At 34.4% G+C, this 1,987-nt stretch overlaps 1 protein-coding gene across 1 annotated transcript in view; it reads right to left on the bottom strand.

The window, feature by feature from the left end:
• Positions 1–1,217: 1,217 nt before the first annotated feature.
• The window catches only part of LOC148299187 (uncharacterized), a 1,952-nt gene continuing 1,182 nt past the window's right edge, over positions 1,218–1,987 (bottom strand). Inside the window, exon 2 of the mRNA XM_088276308.1 lies at positions 1,218–1,709. Coding sequence (XP_088132434.1) covers positions 1,347–1,709 — 363 coding nt within the window. The 3' untranslated portion in view covers positions 1,218–1,346. The remainder of the gene's footprint in view (positions 1,710–1,987) is intronic.

Raw genomic sequence — 1,987 nt, 5'->3', positions numbered from 1 at the left:
AAAAAAAAGTGGTATTACACGAAGTAAACAATGGACAGTAAGGAGAGTGTTCTACCAAAAATAATATTTTTATAAATTCAGTTCTATAACAAAAATAAAAAAAATATTTTTTATATTACTACGACGTTCTATGGGATCTTATTTATTGATTAGGGGTTTTATTTGTAGAAGAATACACGATTTAAAATACAAAAATCTAATTATGTCATGTAAGATCAACTTATTTGTTTATTTTATTTTCAATTAAGGTTGATTATGCCCTAACGAGGCGAAATAATGATTGGTTGTTGATTTTTTTTAATAAAATGATGAAACAGGCAGATGATTTCGTGTATTTGGGTAGTATGTTTTCTAGGGATGGTAAGATTGATAAAGACATAGAAAGGAGAGTGAATGCTGGGAACAAAGTGAATGGTGCACTGAAATCAGTTAAAGCAAATAAAAACCTATCAGAGGAAGCTAAACTGGCTGTTCACAACGGAGTCCTGGTTCCAACTCTAATGTATGGAAATGAAACATGGAGTTGGCAAAAGAAGGATGAAAGTAGACTGAATGTAGTCGAAATGCGATCTCTCAGAAGAATGTGCCAACCGTCGTCAACCCCGTAAATGCCCAGACTTCCATATTCTTCTTCATCTTTGATGAGATGTTAAAAAATAATAGCATAGGTTGTATTGAAATTTGCAATCAGGTTTTCGAATTTCATAAATTAATTCATACACGTATATGTATGAATTAATTTATGAGTTACGTAGCGGTTCTCAGTATGTGAAATAGTCCGAGGTTTGGATCTTACAAATAAAAGAGTCTCTGCGTAATAAAAGCTTTCCTCATTCCAACATAGATAGCTGTTATGAAGTCATGTGTACTGTGTTATCGTAAGCCTTGCAAATGGCCGGACCTCCATATTTTTCTTCGTTTTTGTTGAAATTTCAACTAAAAATCTCTAGTTTTTTTGTTGAATTTTCAACAAAGACGGTGATGAAAATGGAAATCAGATGTCGAGTTGTCAAAAAATAATATGAAACTCCCATAATTTTAGATAATCCAGATTTGTCAATAAGTATTCAGACACACTTAAAATGTTGTAGGATATGTATGAATGTGGAGGGGGTCAATGATGTTTTTAAAGATTAAGTGCTGTGGCATTGTATTATCTCTGCTCACCCTTGCTGGGAAACGGCGTGATTTTTTTTTTAAAAAATAAAATAAAACAATTTTCGTAAGCAAATATTTTTATTCTCGAATAATAAACAATATGTGCATGTATTATTATAAATGGTACTCGTATGTATAAAAATTTATATATATTATACAAAATAATTTTTAAGAAAATCAAATTCATCTTAATCGCCGTAATGATCCAGCACTGTGATATAACCAAAATCTAGGACGTTGAGGCATTGGAGAATCCTGTACAGCCTGCCTATTTTGGTGATGGCCTTCCGTTCGTTGCAGACGGCCAAGTCTACAGCGAACTTAGCGCTGCCAAGAAAATTGTAATAATATTGACTGGCTACGGTGAAGTTGATAGTTCCATCATTGTTCAACATGTTCAGGGTTTTGTACACGCACATGACGTACATCTTCAAGATGAAGCTCTCACTCGAGTAGTTATGATCTCTGAGTTGCTCCGCGAGGTCTGGGTTGACTTTAGTGTATCTTGCGCAGGCGTCTTGAGTCAAAAACGCTTGGTATGAAGCAGAACCCTTAAAATCAAACACTTAGAGTCAATAATCATATCAAATAATACAAAACAAAAATCAGACGAAAGCATTCTTATCAAAATCTTAAAAGAGGTACGTATGAATGAGGTGTCGTGTATAAAACTTCTTCTTATTCTTCGTTTTCTCTTAATGTAGATCTTGTGGCCTGTTTTTAAAGAGGGATTAGCCTCCTGCGATGTCGATTCCCAGCTGTCAATCCATTTTTTTGTGGTCTACCTCGGAGTTAGCCATGCAGTGCAATGTGGGGGAATCTGGATGGT

The sequence above is a fragment of the Brachycentrus maculatus genome, unplaced genomic scaffold, assembly GCF_059751285.1.
Source record: "Brachycentrus maculatus isolate JH-2025_06_01 unplaced genomic scaffold, ASM5975128v1 h1tg001291l, whole genome shotgun sequence".
In the NCBI taxonomy this organism is placed as follows: Eukaryota; Metazoa; Arthropoda; class Insecta; order Trichoptera; family Brachycentridae; genus Brachycentrus; species Brachycentrus maculatus.
Note: the sequence above shows the minus strand (reverse complement) of the source record. Positions and strands in the feature narration are given on the sequence as shown.